This window comes from Lissotriton vulgaris, chromosome 5, assembly GCF_964263255.1.
Source record: "Lissotriton vulgaris chromosome 5, aLisVul1.2, whole genome shotgun sequence".
Taxonomy (NCBI): domain Eukaryota; kingdom Metazoa; phylum Chordata; class Amphibia; order Caudata; family Salamandridae; genus Lissotriton; species Lissotriton vulgaris.
Window position 1 is genome coordinate 765,822,071 of NC_141693.1, and position 20,007 is coordinate 765,842,077.

The following is a 20,007-nucleotide window of genomic DNA, read 5'->3' on the forward strand; positions in this document are numbered from 1 at the left end:
AATGCACAGATTGCTTGATGGCTTGTCTGGTGTATTCAAACTTGTTATGCTAAAGCAGAAAAGGTCCTTATCCGTCCCTTCCAGACCCAATTCCACTCGCATAAAAGGCCTTCTGTGGCTGTCTTAGGGAACATACCACTAGCTAACATCTGTAAAGCAGCTACTTGGTCCACACTTCACACTTTTACTAAATATTACTGTGTGGATGTTCTGGCTAGAGAACAAGCTAGGTAAGGCTGTCTTAGGCACACTGTTTCAGTATTCTACACCAACCTCCGGGTAAGTCTACAGCTTTTTGGGAAGGACGACTGTGCAGTTTATCTACAGCATGTGTATCTACAGCTACACATACGATTGGGAAATGTTACTTATCCTGTAAGATATGCTTGTGGCATGTAGTGCTGTAGATATACAAGTGCCCACCCTTCACCCCGGTCGCCTGGAGATGGTTGCAAATACTTTTAATTCATTGCTTCGCCTGGTCATCTTTTTTGTATCTCTATGCTCCATCTACATCTTCTCCCTCTGCGGGAAAAACATTTTAACTATGGAGCTGGTGCCCATGAGCATTACTTACAATAGGTGGAGTCCCCTGACTCAAAATAACTTTTTCAAGAAAAAAAAGAAGTTCCACACATCCAAGCCCAACAATAGATGGCAGGAGTATGTACAGCCAGTGAATCTGCAGGACTTCATGCCACGAACAGATGCTTACAGGGTAAGTAACATTTTCCATTTGGTTTGTTGCTTTCTGAACTATAGGATTTCGAACTGCTGCAGGTCTTAGTAAAGCAAAGTTACCATTGGACAGTCATGTGTGATCACAGTCTGATCCATTATGTCCATAGGATGCTGATTCCCAGGGTGCAGGAGAACAAGGCAGACCAGTGCGACAAAATATGTTCAGGGGTTACAGACCACGATTCCGCAGGTATGCTCATAAGTGATCAATCCTTCCTTATAATTGTGTGGGTGTGTGTTTGTATGTATATCTATATCAAACATCCAGGAGTTACCCCCAGACGAAGAGCACTCTTTGAAAGAACCTTTATTCCATAGGAGCCGCTTCGGTAAGTTATACAACATGCCATTGCCTGACGCTCTTCGGAAAAACATCCTTCTTCAAAGGCTGCCCGCAAGAACATGTCCACAATTAACCACCAATAAATACCCTTTAAAACATCATAGTCCTTAAGTGAGTATAAAGCCAGTGCAAGGTTTTATGGGATTGGTAGTCTTGGTAGTCTTTAGGAATGCCCATGTGGGCCGCCATTCCATTAGATTTTCAAAAGTGCTTTTTTATTTGTTGTGCAAGTCTCACCCAAAAGCATGCTCCTTCACTCAGTCCTTCAAGCCACAAAGTGCTGTCCCATTAAGCAAGGTTACTGGAACAGCATTATACTCCCTTGAGGACTATAATGTTTTAAATGGTATTTATTGGTCACTAGTTGTGGAAATTTTCTTGCGTGCAGCCTTTGAAGAAGAAAGTTTTTCCGAAACAGGTCAGGCGATGCCATGTTGTGCAACTTACTGAAGCAACTCCTATGGAATAAAGATTCTTTCAAAGAGTGCACCTCGTCTGGGGGCAACTCCTTGATGTTACATATATTACTTTATTGGGTTACATGCACACCTTTTCATCCAAAATGTTTCTTGTTCTTAAACCTAAACACAGGGGCCCTCCTCGTCAAAGACCATCTAGAGAGGACATGAATGAAGAAGATAAGGAAAACCAGGGGGATGGGACTCAGAGTCAGCAAGCACCTCAACGTCGGTATCGTCGCAATTTTAACTACAGGCGTAGACGGCCAGAAAACCCTAAACCACAAGATGGCAAAGAGACCAAGACAGCCGACTCTCCAGCTGAGAACACGTCTGCTCCCGAGGCCGAGCAGGGCGGTGCTGAGTAAATACCGGCTTACCATCTCGACCATCATCCGGGTATGTATTATTTATGCTGAGTTTCACGTTCTAGGCTTTTCATTATTTTACTACATGCAGACAGTGGTTGTGAAGCTGCCTCTGTTAGCAAATCTAATAAGAGCAAGAGTTGTGAGCAACTCTTTTTGTGTGTCATGCATCAGGTCAGTTCCCTCAGTTCTATTTTCTGTTTTACCAGAGAAAAGCCTATAGCAGCTGGATGCTCTCCTTAAACTTTTCTCAGTGTCTGTTCTGCCATTTTGATCCAAACATTACCTAAAAAGAGAGAGGTAATGAAGATGCATTGCATTGAAAGTTATCATGCTAAGCACCAGACCTAGTCGTGGCTCCTCTTCAGTTAAGCCACTTCTTGGGTCTGTGCCAAGTCTGCCAAGGGAGAAGAAACTCCACTCTGAGTTGAGACCAAATAATGTCTTACCATTAACATTTAATTGTGCCAAGTCTACGTAAGTCCCCCCTCGGACCCCTGTGAAGTGACTTGTTAGCTATGCTGCTTGCAAACAATAGCCACTGACTGAAAATACTTTTGTTGCTGTCTGGAACATTGTCACCAAGTCAGTAGACTTTAAGAAGTGAATCTTTGTTGAGATGGTTCTTAGTTGTTGAACTATTCATCACTCTATAGTGTTACCTCTATTCTATCTTCGTTTAGCAGGGACTAAGCACACTAGCTACATGATCTACTGAAAATCAGATGGAACATGTCTTACATAAAGCTTTGGTTTCAAAATGCACATTATTCTTTCCAGTGTAAACTTGAGAACTCATTCCATCAGCAGGCAAAACTGCCTTTAGATCCTTGTTTGATAATGTCCCTGGTGTTTTTTGCTACTGTGCCACATGGAATAAGCTTTTCTGTAAACATACATTAATGTATTCTGATGCCAGAAGCCAGAACAGGAAATCAATCAATCAGGGGGCTTGAAGCGCGTGACTCACTTGTGAGGCTCTGAATGTGCTGGGGGGAGGGGGGGGGGGGGGTGCAGCTCCGGTTCAGTCGAAGAGCCAGGTCCCACCTGAAGGTATGCAGAGTAGGGGAGCATCTGATGTTGACTGGGAGCTTGTTCCAGGCTTTGGCTGTGATGTAGGCGAAGGCGGTTCTGCGGATGCACAGGGTTTCTGCCAGGGTGAGGTTGGCGGAGCGGAGGTTCCTTTTGGGTACGTGGAAGGAGACTCTTTCGTTGAGGTATTTGGGTACGATTTTGTGGAGGGATTTGTAGGCGTGGGTGAGTAGCTTGAAGGTTACTCTCTTCTCGTAGGGGAGCCAGCGGAGATCTCGCAGGTGTTGGGTGATGTGTTCATGTCGTAGGATGCCGAGGACGAGCCTGGCCGTGATGTTCTGGATGGTCTGGAGTTTGTGTAGCAGGGATTTGTTGCTACCAGCGTAGATGGCGTTTCCGTAGTCCAGACTGCTTGTTAGGAGTGCTTGGGTTACGATCTTTCTGGCTTCGGGGGAACCACTTGAAGGTCTTGCAGAGGGTGTTGAAGCAGGATGGAGGGGATCGCATTGATCTGTCTGGTCAAGGTGAGGGAGTAGTCGAGTATGATCCGAGGTTACGGGCTTGGTCCGTGGAGGTGAGGGGGGTGCCGAGGGCCACCAGAAGTTGTCCCATGCAGAGGGGGAGGGTCCGAGGACTAGGACTTCTGTCTTTTCAGAGTTGAGTTTCAGACAGCTGCTGCTCCTCCAAGCTGCAACGTCTTTCATTCCTTCTTGAAAGCAGAGTCTAGTGCTTTCGGGGTCCTTCATGAGGGAGAAGATGAGCTGGGTGTCGTCGGCATTGGATACCATGCTGAGTCCATGCTGTCTGACAATGGCGGCGAGGAGGGCCATGTAGATGTTGAAGAGCGTGGGACTGAGCCCTAAAACAAAATCTGCTTTTTAGTGCCTGGCTTCTCCTCTCATTTCTCCCGAGTGTTCTCCTCGCTAGTTCATCTAAATGGCTGGGAATGATTGAGGATCATATCAGGGTGATTGAAATAAGACTCATTCTATTAATTGTTTTTTCTGGCACCAAATAATGATATAATCATATTGGAGTGTACGCTGAGAACGTTTGTTTATCAGAATAAGAAACCCCCAACTACTTTGGTGGTAGTGGCTTGGACCTAATACCAGAAGAGAATGTCCTCTTCTCCATGTTCAGTGGTATTACTGGGCTGCTACCTTGATGAGAAATTGGCTTGTTAGATTATACAGTGAATCAGGCTATGTTGGATCTTAGAAAAACGAAACTGATGCATTTAAGATTTTCCTGTGCTCTTTGTTAAAAAAGAAGAAAGAGTTAGTCTAAAAAATGTTATGATGGGAGGCTGCTAAATATTTTAGTTCCCTTAAGGAAGTAGTGGAATCTCTGCTGTAGAAACAATGTTTCACTCACGTGTAGGAAATGAATGTAATGCTATGCAGGTTACATGGAAAATGTATAAACCCATGCAATCTTTCTGGGATAACATGTCCACTTCCCTTGGTTTCCCTTCATCTTTATTGCTTAAAACAATATTTATTTGCGGTTGAATTAAACCAGTAGTTAGAAGTGCACCAATTTTATAATATACTACATACTTGGCTAAATTTCATATTTCATACTTTTATTGTTTTTTCAAAATTGCAGTTATTGAAGGGTCGAGCTTACTTTCTAATTCGGAAGGGTTTATGGATATTGAGATTTAGACCTACAGACCTTTGATACTTTCAATCCATTTCGCTCTGGAACAGCTCAAAAAGATCTTTAATATGTTGGGGTGCACGATTATATTACACTCCAGATGATGTCAGAGTCCTTAGTTAAATACAGAGTTTAGATTCCAATGCTTTTGTGAGGTGCTTGATCCTGAGGAGGTCAAATTGTGTAATGCTTATCCATTTTTCAACTTGCTATGGTAACCACCCACACTGGTCGTTTTTTAAAATTCAGTTACAGCAGATGGATGTTCTTTTCTTTTATCACAAATAAAAAAAATGTTGTCAGATAAAACCTAGAGATTTTTAATGAAGGTATTTTGGGGCAAATCGCGCTTTTCTTCAACATCCCCCCCCCCCTTTTTACGTTTTTGTGCATTCTAAAGTAAAATCGAACATACATTCATAAAGAAATGTTTTACTTGGATATTAAGTTCACCAAATCTTAATTTCTAGTCACAATTCATAGCTCTGTTCGATTGCTCTTACTAGAATATCAGTTTACCAAACACTAAAAAGTCTCCTGTTGAGAAAATATAAACATCACTGTTCGAATTGCCTTCATGACAGGTTTGTTTACATGAGTGTTTAATTTGACATATACCTGGTATCAACACAAGAGTAAGGGATAGTTAAATAGGAACACATTTGGTCCCCCAGTCAGAGTAATATAAACAAAAGAGTGTGCCTTCTTTCAAGAAGAGCGAGCATGAAGAATCTTACTAGATTCCTTTTAGAAAGCCCTCTCTCACCAACCTAGTTAGTGACATGCTTCATCATCGGGCCCCACCAGGAGAGGCCGAGTGCCTCCCCGGTGTGCTGTGACGATCTACAATAGCTCCTCCCACCAAATAAGAGATACTGCTAAACGCCCTAGTAGGGGTGCAGGTGAAATAGCGCTTGCTCTTATTGAAAGAAGGCACACTCTTTTGTTGTTCTATTAATTTGACATATAACCACCAAGGGCAATACTATCCTCTTCTACAGTTTTTTTTGTATTTAGCCCAATTGTAGTTGACAGTATGAGCAGAGTCTAATATCAATCAATCAATCATTGCATTTATAAAGCGGGCTACATACCCGAGAGGGTCTCAAGGCGCTGGGGGGGAGGGGGGCCGCTACTGATCGAAGAGCCAGGTCTTGAGGAGTCCCCTGAAGGTCAGCAGGTCCTGAGTCTGTAGTAGGCTGGTGGGGAGAGCGTTCCAGGTCTTGGCGGCGAGGTAGGAGAAGGATCTGCCGCCGGCGGTGGTTTTCCGGATACGAGGAACTGTGGCGAGGGCGAGGTTGGCTGCGCGGAAGCTTCGGGTGGGGATGTGGAAGCGGAGTCGGTTTTTGAGGTATGTAGGTCCGGTGTTGTGTAGGCCTTTGTGTGCGTGGATGAGGAGTTTGAAGGTGATCCTCTTGTTGACGGGGAGCCACTGCAAACCTCTCAGGTGGGGTGTGATGTGGCTGCGTCGGAGGACGTTGAGAATCAGTCCTGCCGAGGTGTTCATGGATTTGTTGTAGTCGTCTCAGGAGCTTGGTTGTTGTTCCTGAGTACAGGGCGTTCCCGTAGTCGAGTCTGCTGGTGATGAGGGCCTGGGTGACGGTTTTCCTCGTGTCTGGAGGGATCCATTTGGAGATCCTGCGGAGCATGCAGAGGGTGTTGAAGCAGCACGCTGAGACGGCGTTGACTTGCCTGGTCATGGAGAGGGTGGAGTCGAGGATGACACCCAAGTTGCGTGCGTGGTCTGTGGGTTCCGGGGCTGTGCCTAGCAATGTGGGCCACCAAGAGTCGTCCCAGGCTGATGGGGTGGGTCCGAGAATGAGGACCTCCATTTTGTCTGAGTTCAGCTTCAGTCTGCTGTCCTTCATTCCTCTGTGGAGGTTGGCTTTGGCGGTGTGGGGGTCTTCGGTGAGGGATATGATCATCTGGGTGTCGTCAGGGTAGGAGATGATGTTGTTGTCGTGCGACGTGGACGAGCGGTGCCATGTAGATATTAATAGCGTCGGGCTGAGGGAGGATCCCTGTGGGACGCCGAAGATGATCTCGGTGGATTTCGAGCGGAACGGTGGGAGGCGGACGCTCTGGGTTCTGCCGGAGAGGAAGAATGTGGTCCAGGCCAGGGCCTTCTCTTGTATTCCGGCGTCATGGAGGCGTGATGATAGGGTGCGGTGGCAGACTGTGTCAAAGGCTGCTGATAGATCCAGGAGGATGAGGGCGGCTGTTTCTCCTTTGTCCATCAGAATCCTGATGTTGTCAGTGGCGGTGATGAGGGTGGTCTCGGTGCTGTGGTTGCTGCGAAAACCGGATTGGGAAGGGTCCAGGATGTTGTTGTCTTCGAGGTAGCAGGTTAGCTGTTTGTTGACAATCTTCTCTGTCACTTTTGCCGGGAACGGGAGCAGGGTGATGGGCCGGAAGGTCTTGAGGTCCTTGGGGTCCGCCTTGGGCTTCGTCAGAAGGGCGTTGATCTCGGCGTGCTTCGAGCTTTCCGGGAAGGTTGCTGCCTCCAAGGAACTGTTGATTGTTTTTCGGAGGTGGGGCGCAATGGTTGTGCTGGCTTTGTTGCAGACGTGGTGAGGGCAGGGGTCAGATGGGGATCCGGAGTGGATGGAGTTCATGGTTTTGATGGGGTCTTCGTCGCTGACGTTGGACCAGGCGGTCAGGCGGCTGGTGCGGGTGGTGGTCGCCGAGGTGGTGGACTCGGTGGTGGGTGCGGGGGTGTCGGAGTTGAAGCTGTTGTGGATGTACGTGATCTTGCGGTGAAAGAAGGTGGCTAGGGAGTCGCACAGGTCCTGTGATGGTGGGATGTCATTGGTGTTGGAGCTGGGCTTGGAGAGTTCTTTCACGATGCTGAAGAGCTCTTTGGTGTTGTGTGCGTTGTTGTCTAAGCGGTCCTTGAAGGCGGTCCTCTTGGCGGCCCTGATGAGTTGGTGGTGTCTGCGGGTGGCGCTCTTGTGGGCTGCGTGGCTGTCAGGTGTTCGGTCGGCAGCTGTTGGGTGCAGTGGTGGGCTTCATGAAGGTGAAGTGGACACATCTGTGGTCGGTCCAGTAGGGTTCAGTGGTGTGGTTGAAGGAGACGTGGTGGCTTGTGGAGAAGATAGGGTCCAGCGGCGTGGGTGGGTGTCGTCACAAGCTGTTTGAGTCCTAGGTTGGCAAGGTTGTCGATCAGGGCGGTGGAGTTGGCGTCGTTTTTGTTCTCGAGGTGGAAGTTCAGGTCCCTGAGGAGGATGTAGTCCGTGGAGCCGAGGGCGTGGGTGCTGACGAGGTCGGCGATGGTGTCGCTGAACTGTGGTCGTGGTCCGGGAGGTCTGTAGACGAGTGTTCCTCTGAGGGTGGTGTTTGGGTCGGTGTGGATCTGGAAGTGCATGTGCTCGGCGGTGGTGAGGGTGTCGTCGTTGTTGGTCGAGATTCTGATTGTGTCTTTGTGGATGATGGCGATTCCCCCTCCCACTCCGTTGGTGCGGTCTCTGCGGGAGATCTTGTAGCCCTGTGGGATGGCCATGGCGATGTCTGGTGCTGATGTGGCGTTCAGCTAGGTCTCCGTCAGGAAGGCGACGTCGGGGCGGTAGAGTCTAAGAGGTCCCAGAGTTCGATGGCGTGTTAGCGAGCGGAGCGAGTGTTGAGGAGGATGCAGCAGAGGTGGTTGGGTTCTCTGGTTGGTGGTTTGGTGGGCTGGATGCTGGTGAATCTGCAGTTCCGGCAGGCGAAGGGCCCTTGCGTGCGCTTCGGGGTGGCCCGGTAGAAGGGGTGGTCTCGTCCGGTGGAGGGTGCTGGAGTCTTAGTGCAGTCTGGCATTGCGGGGGGCGCGGGGACCAGGGGTTTTGGTGCTGGGCGAGGACGGGCGCAGATGGGCTTGCGTTTGGCACGCCCGCTGCGCGGCCTCCATAAGAGGCCAAGTGGGAGGGAGGAGCAGCTGGGAGGCGGGAGCCGGGGGGCCAATGGGCAAGGGCAGGGGATACAGAAGGAAAAAGGGGGCTGGCCGCCGGGGAGCAGCGGCGGGGAGAGGGGGGGCACAGAGGGCAGGGTCGTAAAAGGAGCGCCTAAAAATACAAAATACAGTACACAGCATAGGAGAAGGTTGGCAGTACAGAGGGTAATAAACACAGTTACCAGGGGCAAACCCTCGGCAGCTGTGGAGCAGTGGGGCAGAGACTCGGGCAATCCGGAGGAGCCGTGCAACTTGGGGATTGACCTGAGACTCATTGTTTAACATTGTGGACTACTGTAAACAAATTACAAAAAACAGATTAGTACGGAAAAGAGATGAAGAGTATGGAAAAGAGATTCATACGTCAGCCAAAAAAGATAGTACCAGCACCAAGAAATGGTAGACAAAGGTTAGAGAAATTTACTTGAAGGGATTGTGTGGGACATTGGCTGAATATTTAGGGTTGGCAATCCCAGACAGGAAACTAAAGCAGGAGATCAGATGCAAATGGAAATAAGAATGACTTCATAACTGCATCAGAATGGTGATTACGTTTAACCAGCAATGTTTTTGCATTCTAATCTCTCTCTCACCCTACTAGTTTGGAACAAATTTAATATAGGCAGGACTGAAACAATGTAATCAAAAGATGAACTGTTTACATGTTTTATTCACGGAGAAATAATGAGCATGCCTTACTCTTGCACCACCACCCTTTACCCTACTTCTGTCTGCAGAGCCCTCTTTTTACCTGTACAACACTAACAATCCTATGCCAGTTGCTGTTTTATCCATTTGTTGTGATATTGGCTCCATTTCAGGGCATTGTTTGTTTTTGCTCTCTCGCCATCTTGGAAGAGTATTTATTCAATTTCTTTGTGCTTTTATAATTGATTGGGTAAAATGCAGTTGCATATTCTGTTGAAGACTGTTTTGAAGCATTATATATGTTGCCTGGGCTTCTTGGTGGCTGCTCTTCACAAAGCTTGTATGGTGTCTTGTTTAGGCAATGTTTGAGTTTTTTAATTTCTGTGAAGGAATACAGCCAAGGTGCCAAGATCAAGAATTGTGTCATTGTGAAGTTAGGTATCTGAAAGAAACACATAGTGATAGATTCCTTACCTTAGAATTAGCCCCTGGCGTCCAAATGGATCCGGAAAGTTTTCGTCAGCAATACCCCTGCGCGTCGGAAGGTGGCGTTGTGCTGCTCCGCGTCCGTCGTTGCCGGCGTGGTCGCCGAGATGACGTTGCAGTAGCTACTTAGACGCCGCCCTCACGCTCTGACGTCAGTTCTTTCTTTTTTCCCCGCCAGCAAGCGCAGGTCCGGAGGGAGTGGTACCCCCCAGTCATTTTTTGACTGAGTTTTTAAGGCTTTTTGTCTCTGTTTTTTTCGAGTTGATCGACTCCTGGTGTCGTAGGGATGCCCGGTTTCAAGTCTTGCGGGGACTGTCATCGAATGATGTCAGTGACAGACCTGCACCGTGTGTGTCTCTACTGCCTGGGGCGCGACCATGACACTAAGTCGTGCCCCGACTGCCAGATCATTGCTCCGAAGACTTTGTGGGAGCGGTCCAGAAAATGCTTGAGGTCCGGCAGTCGGCACCGCGCCGCTCAAGGTCCCAGTCCCGTGGGAGGTCGAGGGACCGGTCGCGGAGCCATCATCATCGTTCTTCAGGATCGAAGACTTCGCACTCGGTCAGGTAAGACGAAGCACAAGAAGTCGAAGTAGCGGCTGAGGGTGCAGGTGGTGCCTCTCCTGTGACTCCGGCAGAGCCTACGGTGTTGCCGTCGGCCTACCTGCCATTTCCGGGTCCGTCTGCGACTCCGGCCCAGCTGCAGGAGTTTCTGTCCTCTTTGGGCCGTCGGGGTCTCGCGGGCGCGCCTTCGGGCCCTGGGGGCCCTTGCCCTTCACTGTCGGCGGCTCCAGGATCTCTGTCGGCTCTAGCGCCGCAGGGCCCCCAAAAATCCAGGCCTGGATCCCGGTCGACTCTGGTTGACCTCGTTACACCTCCACCGACGTCGGCGGCCCGTAGTACCGGACGACATCACCCCCGGTTTCGGCCCGACATGGACACGGAGCCGGAATGGCGTCGCTAGACGATGATTCCGACGCCGATGGGGCCTATCTACCCATGTGTCCAGCCTCCTTATTTTCGGCCTGTACATCAGCCTTCGGAGGAAGGGGAGGACTGGGAGGGGTCTGAGGACCCTCTCTCAGCTCACTATGAGTTTGACCCAGACTGGCCAGAGGAACTGGGGGATGCTAGTGGTCTTGATACCTCCCCTGACATTAACATGCTCACTCCTCCTACTGTGGCTACGGAGTAGGGTGCAAGTTATGCAGTGGTGTTGCGTAGGGCAGCGAAGGCCCTCAACCCCCAACTCCCTACGGTGACCGTCAGGACTATCCTCCTGATAGAAGTGCTTCAGCTGGCGGCTCCCTCTACGGTGCCACTGCTGCCCTATAGTGAGGCACTTTCTGACGTTTTTTTGGGCACCTGGTCCAGGCCCAACACAGGGGCTACTGTGGATAGGAACGTAGCCCAGGGCGACCCCATTTTCCTCTCTCAACACCCCACCCCCGAGAGCCTGGTTGTCCAAGCCTCAACGTCCCAGAGCGCATTCCCTACCGCACCCCCAGACAGGGAATCCAAGAGACTGGAACAATTTGAGAAGAAGATTTTTTCTTCCTCCAGTTCAGGGCTGCAGTCTGTGAACACTGCATGCCTCTTGGGCCGTTATTCCCACTCTGTGTGGGATATGGTGGCCAAGTGCTGCCTCTGTGTCCGGACAGGGCACGGACAGTGCTCTCTAAGGCTATTGCTGAGCGGCGAGATGTAGCCAAGTTCAGAATACGATGTGGCCTTGACCCGGCCGACTCGCTGGGCAGGGCGATTTCCACGACAGTGGCGCTCCGGCGCTCCTCCGCCATGCCTGGCTGAGGTTTACTGGCTTCTTGGAGGATGTCTAGAACGCTTTGATGGCAATCGCCATCAAGGAACAAGGCAGATAGTGCATTCCAGCGTTTTAAGGACTCGCGGGCTACGGCCAAGTCCTTAGGCCTTTTGACCACTCGCTCTCCTCCGCCTTCTGCTTTTCACTCCTTTCGTAGCCACGGAAGGGGCGCCCCAACATGTTCGCATCAGCGCCACAGGCCGCAGCAGTCTCAGCGCGGGCGTGGGACCCGCAGAGGTGGGTCAGAGGGCCAGCGGGCTGGTCAGTCAACTTCCACCCCGGCCACCACTGCCCCAAAACCTTCCTAGTCCAGTCTTACAGGCCCATCAAATGCCGGTGGGCGGCAGGATTCGCCATCACCTCCCCACTGGCGCATCATCACTTCGGACAGGTGGGTTTTACAAATAGTCCGAAGGTGCTACTCCCTCCCCTTCGAGACTACCCCTCCAGCCATGCCCCCCCCAGTACCACCGCAGGAAGTCGCGGCCCTCTTAGCCAAGGGGGCCATTGAGCGCGTTCCTGCGCCAGAAGTAGGATGTGGTGGTTATTCACACTACCTTCTGGTGCCCAAGAAGGACACGGTCCTGCGTCCTATCTTGGACCTCAGGGACATCAATCTCTTTCTCAGGAAGGAGAAGTTCAAGATGCTAACTCTTGCTCAGGTCTTGTCTGCTCTCGACCCTGGAGACTGGATGGTAGCTTTGGACTTGCAGGACTCATATTTCCACATTCCTGTCCTGCCGGCCCACCGGCGTTACCTGCGGTTCACGGTAGGCCACAAGCATTTCCAGTTTACCGTGCTCCTCTTTGGCCTTACCAGCGCCCCTTGGGTTTTCACGCAAGTGATGGCGGTGGTCGCAGCTCATCTGCGCAGATCAGGGGTTCCAATCTTCCCCTATCTCGACGACTGGCTGTTGAAGGCGGGCTCCCCCCATGCAGTCGTTTCCCACCTCCAGACTACAGCCGACCTCCTGCATTTGCTGGGGTTCTCCAACAATGTGTCAAATTCGCACCCAATTCCCTCTCAGAAGCTTCTCTTCATCTGAGAGGTTCTGGATACAACGCAGTTTTGGGCCTATCCTCCCGAACGGCGAGTCCAGGATATTCAGGCTATGATTCCGATCTTTCAGCCTCTATCCTGGGTTTTGGTCCGTATGACCCTGTGGCTGCTGGGCCTCATGGCCTGCTGCATCCTGCTGGTCAATCATGCCAGATGGCATATGCAGGCTCTGCAGTGGGACCTGAAGCTCTAGTGGGCGCGCATCAGGGGAACCTGTCCGATTACGTCCAGATCTCAGAGGGCACTGCACAGCAGCTGCAGTGGTGGCTCATGAACTGACTTTGGGTCCAGGGCAGATCCCTTTCCCTTCCCCAACCGGAGCACACAATGGTGTCGGACGCGTCTCTCCTGGGATGGGAGGGCCACATGGGAGTGGCGGAGATCAGAGGCCTCTGGTCTCCAGCGGAGTCCAGGCTCCATATCATCCTTCTGGAACTGCGGACGATTCAACTTGCACTGAAAGCATTCCTTCCCTCAAAGGGAAGTGGTGCAGGTGTTCACAGACCACACCACCGCCATGTGGTACTGCAACAAACAGGGCGGGGTGGGGTGGGGTCGTGGACCCCATGTCAGGAGGCTGTGTGCCTCTGAACATGGCTGGAACAGCAGGGCATTTCCCTGGTGGTTCAACACCTGGCAGGTTCATTGAGCGCCAGGGCGGACGAACTCCGCCGCAGGTGCATAATGGATCACACATGGGGTTTTCACTCGGAGGTGGTGCAAGGTATCTTTCAACAGTGGGGAGAGCCTTGGTTAGTCCTGTTCGCCACCAAAGAAAACGTGCAATGTCAGCAATTCTGCACGTTGGAATTTCCTAGGTGACGCTTTTCGTCGCGAGTGGAGTGAACGTCTGTTGTATGCCTTTCCACCTATACCACTTCTGCCCAGAGTGCTAAAGAAGATCAGGCGCGGCCGGGCCCAAATCATTCTTGTGGCGCCGGACTGGGCTTGAAGAGTTTGGTATCCCGAGCTACTCAATAGGACGATCGAACCCCCGATCCGACTGCCTCTTTGGGAGGATCTTGTTTTGCAGCAGCAGGGGACGGTCCTCCACCTGAATCTATCCAGTCTCCACCTCTTTGCGTGGAGATTGAGCGGTGGCAGTTGATTCTTTTTACTTTCCTCCTGAAGTCTGTGATGTCATTCTGGTAGCCAGGCGTCCCTGCACTAAGTTGGTATACGCCTGCAGGTGGAACAAATTTGTGACATGTTCCACAGCAAAAGCTGTGGATCCCCTTTCTGCCCCTCTTTCAGAAGTTCTTCTGTTACTTCTTTCTTTGCTTGGCCCAACAGGGCTTTGCTCTGGGCTCTATCAAGGGCTACCTTCCTGCTATTTCGGCTTTTCTCAGGCTGCCTGATCAGCCCTCTCTTTTCAAGTCCCCTGTTGTAAATAGACTTCTCAAAGGAATTACTCTTTTCCTTCCTATTTCTTTTGTAATGCCACAGTGGGACTTGAATCTGGTTCTTACATATCTAATGTGCGCTCCCTTTGAGCCTCTGCACAACTGTCCTCTTCATCTGATGACCTTAAAGACTGCTTTCCTGGTTGCCATCACCTCTGCCAGGAGAGTGAGTGCGCTCCAAGCTCTTTCTTGTAAGGCTCCCTTTCTATCTGTCCAACTTGACAAGGTTGTGCTCAGGACACGTCCATCCTTTCTGCCAAAGGTTGTCACTGCCTCTCACATCGGGCAGACCATCACTTTTCCCACCTTCTTTCCACCTCCGCATCCTTCCAGAGAGGAAGAGATGCTCCACCGTCTGGACCGAAAGCATGCCCCTTCTTTTTACTTGAACCGCACACAACAGTTCCGGGTGGATGACCAGCTCTTTGTTGGTTACGTTGGCGCCAAGAAAGGTCGGGCCATACACAAGCGGACTATCTCCAGATGGGTGGTCTTGTGAATTAAAGCCTGTTATTCTCTGGCTAAAAAGGAAGCTCCGTTGGGGCTGCGCGCCCATTCAACCAGGGTGACGACTGCCACTATGGCATTGGGACGTGGTGTCCCCTTACAAGGGCCTTGCTGCACACTTTCGCTAAGCACTATTACTTAGACAGCCAAGTCAGGAGAGACCGCTTCTCTGGCCGTTCTGTTCTCCGTGACTTCCTGGTGTGATCTTGGTTCGCAGACCCACCTCCAGGGTTGGTATTGCTGGGGTATCTATTCTAAGATCAGGAATCTATCACGATGTGTTTCTTTCAGTTGAACAAGTTACTTACCTTCAGCAACGATATATCTGTAAGAAACATTACTAGTGATAGATTCCTTACCGCCCCACCCATCCTCCCCGTTCTGCGAACTGATTTCTAGGGTTAAGGTCATCCCTTTCAGGGCCCTAGTTTCAAGGCACCAGTGGTCAGTATCTTGCATGGCTCTGCGTTTTCTGGCGTGGAAAGTCGTGTACAGAACTGACATCAGCGCGCGAGGGCAGCGTCTAAGTAGCTGCTGCGACGCCATCTCGGCAACCATGACGCCAACGACTGATGTGGAGCCGCACAATGCCACCTTCCGATGCGCAGGAGTACTGCTGATAAAAACTTTCCGGATCCAGTCTGACGCCTGGGGGTAATTCTAAGGTAAGGAATCTATCACTACTAATGTTTCTTACAGATATATAGTTACCGAAGGCAAGTAACTTGTTTGTTGTACCACAATGGAGTATCAACTTATTGAAAGGATTCTGCCTGTTGATTTTAGGATATAGGTATTCAGGATCTTTTGTAGTGCCCATTTCTGCATCACGTTTGTGGGGATTAACTGTTTGGAGCCCTTTACTACATGTTCAAGAAGCAGCCATCCAAACATGCACACTCGTTACCACCTATTGGTGGGTTGCACCAGTTATTCTTTCGTCCTCTGTTGCAGGAGGATATGTTCACACCTAGTAAGGTAATTTCTTATTGATACTTCTACCTGCAGATTCTTCACCTCTTGAATCCTCCTCTAAGTGCAAAGCATGGCTCTGAAAACTTTTTTTTATTCTTCTACTTAGACCTTAGGATGAGCCCGGTCAAATTGCCGCTGGAAGTGACATTGCCTACCCCATAATGCTCCACACTACCATACCAACGTCAGTCCATTTTTTATCTCACCTTCGATGTGGTTCTGGAGCTCAATTTTCCACCAGAAAAGCGTTCTGTCAGAGTGCTGCAATGTGTCCCCTCCCAAAAGGTCAAGGTTTAAGCCCAGTGGCGAAGGTGAGGGTGTAAATGTTGATTACCTACTCCTACAAAATATTTGACTGCTGGGCACTGACCACAACTCCAAATCTTGTGAGTCGTGCCAAAGAATGCACCCAATGGCCATTAAAGAGCAGGAAGCTAGGCTGTGGCTGTAGCTAAGGAAATTAGCGGGAGGTGTAAGCCCAGGGCCCTACTCTAGGTTTCCGGCATATAGGTTCTTCCTCTGAATGCATAATTAGAAAGAGAAAACAAGGGAGCAAACACAAGTGAGGTAAGTCGCCCTAGCTGCTCTTAAACTCTTCAGAGCCGGAATTGGTGGAGGCATTCACACATCAGGAGCCAGCACCACTGGCATCATTTAAGGCCCTTGCACCACCACTCGCATCCTCTATTCCACCCCAGTGCCCGGATATTCAGCACTTATGTTAACGCTATATTAAAAATATTCAAGCTTGCTATGGTCCCCTCTGGAGCTCCTGTGGTACTTGAAGGGATGCCTTATGTGGCACTGATCCCAGTCTAGCCGAGACCATCTCTGTCTGCGGCACCCGTTCCCCATACCAGTTTCACCACACCCTAGATGCTGTTGGCACTGATCCTGACTTTGGGCCCATCCAAACCTCTGGTGCCATTACGTACATCTAGAAGGGAGGCACATTGTCAGCTGGAGGAGAGCACCATACTTTACAAACTGGCACTGCTTTCTGAGTGGTAGTACCTCGAAGAGTCCTAACTGGAATTTCATAAGATTGCTGAGTCTTGTGGCATAGATAACTCCACTGAGTTGGAGTTCCTGAACACATCTTTCCCAGATTCTGCAGGAGCATCAGCATACCATTCCATCATTCGAAAGGAAGGAGATATCTTCGAGTTGACTTTGCCTATTGTTGAAACTAGAGCCAGTATTCTGACTGTAGTAATGCAGTCCTCCACTTACCCTTTGTAGCCAATGCTACTAGTCAGTAAGGCTCTTGTACCCCATTTTACCTTCTTGGACCAAACCATCCTCTGACCCTGCTGTCAACAGTAAATGGCAAGACTGTATAGACCCGCCCCAGGTGATCCATTATTCCTTTAGGAACCCCCACAAGATAACCTGGTTATTTAAGCCTCTTGTTGAAAGCTTACCTCTGGAGAGTTCCCTACTCCACCAGCAGACGGATGATCAAAAAGGATTGAGGCTTGGGCAAAAAGATCTTTGCAGCGGGGGGCTACCACCGAAGTCCCTCAATGCCACTTTTCTGCTTGGCTGCTATGTGAATGAATGCCTTTTGGATACCCTTTGGGAGATGGCAGGTACAGTAGTTCCTAATCTCCCCCAAGAACTTAATATGGGCAGACCGTGTCGGGACGAGTGATCCGACCTAGTTATCCAGTATTAGGGGTGTCTTTCATAGATTCACGTGCCTGAATCATTCCCCGTCATCTGAATGGGAGTCCCCTGTACATAAATAAAGTAATGTCCCATAGACCTATAGATAAATAGGCCTAAAGGCCTCACATTAGTAACCTATCTGTCCTTTTGTAGAAAGGACCAAACTCTAGAAAAGAGCCAATCAGCTGTCACCTCCCTCTAGAACCCTCCTGGAAGGTGCCTCAGTCCCTCAGATTTTCTACCGCACGTTGTGCTAAGGGAGTCTCCTCTGAGCTCTGCTCAGATTTTTCTTCACAACTGGTTTCCAGTGCTTTTGGATATCTTATCCTGTTTCTTCTGTGACTGCTGATATTATCATGGCTGACACACCAAAAAAGGCTCTTTTTAGATCCTGTGGTTCATGTGGAAAGAAAAGGCTACATGTTGATGACCAGCACAAAGGCTGCCTATATTGCTGGTATCCGGACCATTCTTCTAAAGACTGCAAGGTATGTCATACCTTTTCCACTAAAACCCTCAAAGACCGTGAAGGACACCTTTTAATCTGGCTCCAGAGGCCGAAAGACAGGGACCACCTTGAATCCTCTGAGGAAAGTGAAGGTTCTTCAGTCTCTTCAAGATCTTCTCTAAAGAGACCAAGGGTGGCTTCTCCTAGTACTACGGCCCCTCATCAAAAGAAGACATTGAAGAAGACTTCAGAGGTTCTCTCTAAGGCAGCTTCTGTGAAGGTTATAGGCTCCATTTTCAATTTACCTTACACAGTATTCTGCTGTAACAGGGTAGTGATAGGGACAGACTCTTTTCTTCCAGAGTGTTTGTTTCTGAAGAGTATATTGGCTCTACATGCAAGTACCCAAAGATATTTGAAAGGTAGTAAATGAGAGGACATCACACATTTTCACCAAGCACAACTGCCTGCATACTGATGAGTTAAGACAAAGGTTGCCAAGACATTCTAAGAAGCTTTGCTTTGTTAAAGTAGGCTCACAGCTCCATCTCCCAGGTAAATTTTGCTCACACTCTCTTCACAAGTATCTAAAACCAGGACAGACAATGGGGAATATAGTACATTCTTAAAACTGCAGTTCACTGTTGATATCTTTCATGGAGTCAGATGCGATTTGCCCTCCTAGTTAAGATGCACAATGTATGGACTTTAGGGACTCTGGAATTCAAATCCTTGGGGTACATCAATGTACAGATGCATAGCAAGAAAAAAAATATACTATTGAAACGTGTACATTTGAAAGCTGTCAACACTGAATCAGTAACTCATTACTTCTTTGTGGTAAAATGCTTTGTCTTGTGATGTGTTTTTGTACAATTATATTTAATATACTAAATTATTTTTTGACCTTTTTTCTCCTCAGTTTAGTCATCAAGAAGTATGAAATTCCAGCAATAAGAAATGGACAAAGAATTCGAACTAAAGACCTTAAGTGCTTGCTTTCTGCAATTGACCAGATACACCAGACTGTCTGCATTATGTATGCAACATTGAATTTTTATTATTTTTACCTGAAGCCTTTTCGGAATGACAAACCTGTTTTTTAAAAGCCTATTTTTTCTCAATATACCTTTTTTAAAGGTTTTTAAAATTGTTTTTATCTGGTCAAACAGAGATTTTTAACGACCTTATTTTTAATTTGTATAAAATGTACACCTGGTTTTTTCAAATGTCAACAAACTGCAAGCATCTGTTATTAAAGGTCTTAAAGTATGTTCTTGTATTTAGTCTATTTGGTTTCAAAGCCTTTAAGCACCACATTCTACAGCATCTATCCTCGCAGTGTGAGGGCTCTGTTGCACTCACCTGCTCAAACTGAAGTCCCAATTTGTTCTTGTCCAATATAAATGGAGGATACAGAGTGCGTGCTCTTAGATACAAAGCAGAATCCAACTTAGCTGTTTTTCCTTTAGACAGTTTTCAGCTTAACTTATTTCATTTATTGCACACCCTGATTAACTTCCCATCTTTCAGTGCAGCTAGTGATCTTGTCTTACTCTGCTTCATCTTTTGAGGGGCACAAACAACTCCTGTGGCATTTGGGACAGTGCAATTCTGTGTAGTTTATTTTTCATTAGGAGCTTTCAGAAAATGACTATCGGAAAGATTCAGGGTTCCCATGTAATTCAAAGATTTGTCTACATACCAGAATGACGGCAAACTTTGTAAGTGGTCCTAGACTTGGTTAACTTATTTTTCCCATTCTTTTCACCATTATTTAACAGGTTGATAACATGGCCAAAAAGTCCAATCTCCATTTATTTAGGTTTAATATCTCTTTTTGATATTTTTTTTCAAGGAAGAATAATATCACTGTTACTTTTGCAGTGGCTTTAACCACCATAGAGACCACCATAGAGACCATAAGTCAAGTTTGGCCTAACACACTGATTACTAACCTCACTTCAACTTTCCCAATACCCACTGCTTAATACTCCATTTTACCTCTCAGTGGCATTTGTAGATGAGCATAGTGTGCCTAATTCTAGGTAAATATTATTGATTCATACAGTGTAAGTATTAAGTCCAGTAGTGCCCTTGAAGGTCTTATCCTCTTAGGAGACTCTCCAGTGGTGCTGCAGATGAATTCCACAGTTTTACTGTGTTATTGCTCCAAGTTTTTAAAACACATACCTGTGCCATGGCTTTTAGCAGCATAACTGTGGTGGTTTGTACCTGGAAATGGTGAAATAATTATTGTACCACCTAGGTTCTGCCTTCTGTTACCACAAGAGTGTTCAGAGTAGGACAGACCTCAACGACTATGAATCCACCGTTAGACTGTGCAGACCACAAGGGCGTCTTTTGCATGCATATAGGCCCATGCGTCCACAAGATACTTGGGAGCCTGGATTTGGATTGACAAAGCACCTCAGTGACCTTGCTCACTGCTTCCT

At 48.5% G+C, this 20,007-nt stretch overlaps 1 protein-coding gene across 1 annotated transcript in view; it reads left to right on the top strand.

The window, feature by feature from the left end:
- Window positions 1-18,825, top strand: part of YBX1 (Y-box binding protein 1) — a 121,368-nt gene extending 102,543 nt beyond the window's left edge. The window contains exons 6-8 of the mRNA XM_086922224.1: window positions 849-931; window positions 1,676-1,941; window positions 18,474-18,825. Of these exons, the coding sequence (XP_086778350.1) occupies window positions 849-931; window positions 1,676-1,910 (318 nt within the window). The 3' untranslated portion in view covers window positions 1,911-1,941; window positions 18,474-18,825. The remainder of the gene's footprint in view (window positions 1-848; window positions 932-1,675; window positions 1,942-18,473) is intronic.
- Window positions 18,826-20,007: the final 1,182 nt, after the last annotated feature.